This window comes from Myotis davidii, unplaced genomic scaffold (assembly GCF_000327345.1).
Source record: "Myotis davidii unplaced genomic scaffold, ASM32734v1 scaffold901, whole genome shotgun sequence".
NCBI lineage: Eukaryota > Metazoa > Chordata > Mammalia > Chiroptera > Vespertilionidae > Myotis > Myotis davidii.
Genome location: NW_006291427.1, coordinates 299571 through 301969, shown reverse-complemented (window position 1 = coordinate 301969; position 2399 = coordinate 299571). Strand labels below are relative to the sequence as shown.

Sequence of the window (2399 nt, the reverse complement as noted above, 5' to 3'; positions counted from 1 at the left end):
AGATGAGGATGCAAGTGGCTCTGGAGAAGGTCCGCACTATGCAGATGACTGGATGGCCGGGGCAGCAGCTGTGGGCCCCCCAGCCCGGCCTCCCCGGCCTCCTGGCCGCAAAGGAGGTTTCATCGTCCGCCAAAACCAGGGCAGGAGCAGGACTGGGGGGACATCTGTTGGTTTTCACACCCAACCCGTTCTCATTCTCTTCCTCTCAGCCCTGGCCCTGCTTGGACCTCGATAACACGGGAAGGGTGCCCTGGCATCAGAGGGGTTCATGGCCCTTTCTCTCCTCCCCTCTCAGCTGGATCTGGGGAGGAGTTGAAGGGGGCTGCAGAGAGGGTTGAGAAGGGACTTTTTGGGTGAATGGCTAGGGCCCCAAATCCAGGAGATTCCCATTGGGATTGGGTGGGTGTTCACATATTTATTTTTTCGTTTGGTATCCGGTTCGGGAGGCGGGGGGGTATTTATTTAGGCTGTGGTCTCTCCAACTGAGCCTCTAAGTTTGGGCTCTGGTGGTCAGCCCCAAGGAGGAGAAAGGGAAGATTTTTAGAGTGATGGTTGGGGTGTAGGGTTTGAAGGAAGTTGGAAGTGGGGAGTGGTGGGTTCACCTGGTCTGTGGAATGGACAAAGCTGGGTGCTGATAGGGCGCAGGGCAGGGAACTTGGGTGTGTGTATCAGGATCTCTGGTCCTTGGGTCTATGTGTTTTTTTCAGTACCAATTTCTTAAACTAAAACGCAAAAAAAAAAAAAAAAAATCATGACCTCTGCCATCCACATCCTTCACAAGTTTTGCATTTTACAAATAAACAACTAATTTATTGGACCCTGAGTGTGACTCTCTGTAACTTCAGCCGCCCTCCCTGAGCCCTGGCTCCCTGCAGAGGCGCCAGAGCCTCTCTAAGGGCTCGTTTCTGCTTGTTCTCGCCTCTCTTGGATCCCCTCCCCGTACTGAATTTGGGCAAGTGCTTCACCCTCTGCATCTGAGAACCTTCCTTTGTAAGATGGGGAGGAACGTGAGGACCAGATAGGAGCTGTGTGAGGAAGCACCTCGTTACGGGCAAAATTCCTGGAAAACGAAGCATCATTAATAGACCACACGGCTGCCCCCTGCCTTCAGAACGGGGCTCCTGTTCTCTGCCCGCGTCAGCCTCTGGCTGCCTTGTCACAAGTTCTTGCCAATGTCTGCTTTCAGCTCTTGTCTGTTACTTTCTCCTTTCTGTCTCCTGAATGAGTAGTTTGTTCTGCAGAAAGCAGAGAAAGAAAAGGTATAAGTGATTCTTAAGTGTGAAAGGAGGGCAGAAATGGTGTCTTCCAAGGGCAGGCTATGTGCCCTGACCCAAAAAGAAAAAAAAAAAAAAAGATGCAGGGAGGGAGAGACCCAGAGACTTGATCAAAGTTGAAGCAGCTGCTGGGACTGGCCAGACAAAGGGAGGGAGAGGGGCGGAGCCTGGGCGCTGAGAAAGTTTATGGGGAAAGTTTAGCCGAGTGAGGAGCCGGGGCGGTGGCTGGGGAAGGCCAGATCCTGATTACCCTGCTGCTCCTCAGGAGGCTTGGTGAGTGGGCAAGTGACATCGAGGCTGCAGCCAGGGGAAGGACTCCAGGATTTATGGGAGGAGCCTTGGGGGAGGGGGGTTATCACCAAAGCTGCAGGGGACAGAGGGCTGGAATTGAGGGTAATAGGAGGAGACAGGGGTGGGTGGAAGGGATAGAAGGAATCTGGACACACAAACCTAGTGCAAGGCTAGATCCTGGGGGCTGTGTTGCGGGAAGGATGCCAGAGGGGGCAGGTCTTTAAGTAGCAAATATGGGTTTCTCTGTCTGGAGTTACTCCTGCCTGTCCTGGAAGGGGCTGTCCGGGCTTGTTGGAAGGGCTGTGGCCCGTGGTTGTGGCTTGTAATCTGAAGGGGTGGGTCAGACTCCCAGCTGATTAGGGAACTGGGGCCTGGGAAGCAATTCCAAACTGAATGCTCGCCTATCAGTATCTTTATCTCTTTCTCCAGCCCCACCCTCTCAGTCTCCTCTGGGTGCACCGATGAGGTTGAAAAGTGGGAATGGGGTGGGTTGTGTGTGTGTATCGGGGGTGTCTTGGGATCTGGATTTTGTAAATAACCCTACATCTCCCCCAGCCCCTCCCACACTGGGGTGGGCCCTGTGCTGAGAGGGAAAAGAGATGCTTGAATTTAGACCAGATGACTGACTCTTACTCATTACAAAGTCACTGCTGTGGCCTCACCTCTCTGGGTTCATCTGCCTGACCCACATTCCCTCCTTATGCCTTTCCCTCTCAGCCTCCAAATGGGACTCTTCATCCCGACAGAAGCTCAGGAGGGAGCCAGGGCCTGGCAATGGCCACCTCACTGTCCTGAACAGATTGGTCTGATCTTTCTTGCAGGGTCTCTCTTTCA

At 53.5% G+C, this 2399-nt stretch overlaps 2 protein-coding genes across 2 annotated transcripts in view; both read left to right on the top strand.

Annotated features, from left to right (window-relative positions):
• The window catches only part of GPC2 (glypican 2), a 6065-nt gene extending 5295 nt beyond the window's left edge, over positions 1 to 770 (top strand). Inside the window, exon 9 of the mRNA XM_006764708.2 lies at positions 3 to 770. Within this exon, the coding sequence (XP_006764771.1) occupies positions 3 to 235 (233 nt within the window). The 3' untranslated portion in view covers positions 236 to 770. The remainder of the gene's footprint in view (positions 1 to 2) is intronic.
• Positions 771 to 1469: 699 nt separating this feature from the next.
• The window catches only part of GAL3ST4 (galactose-3-O-sulfotransferase 4), a 5625-nt gene continuing 4695 nt past the window's right edge, over positions 1470 to 2399 (top strand). The window contains exon 1 of the mRNA XM_006764669.2: positions 1470 to 1547. The gene's annotated coding sequence lies outside the window, so the exon portion shown is untranslated. The remainder of the gene's footprint in view (positions 1548 to 2399) is intronic.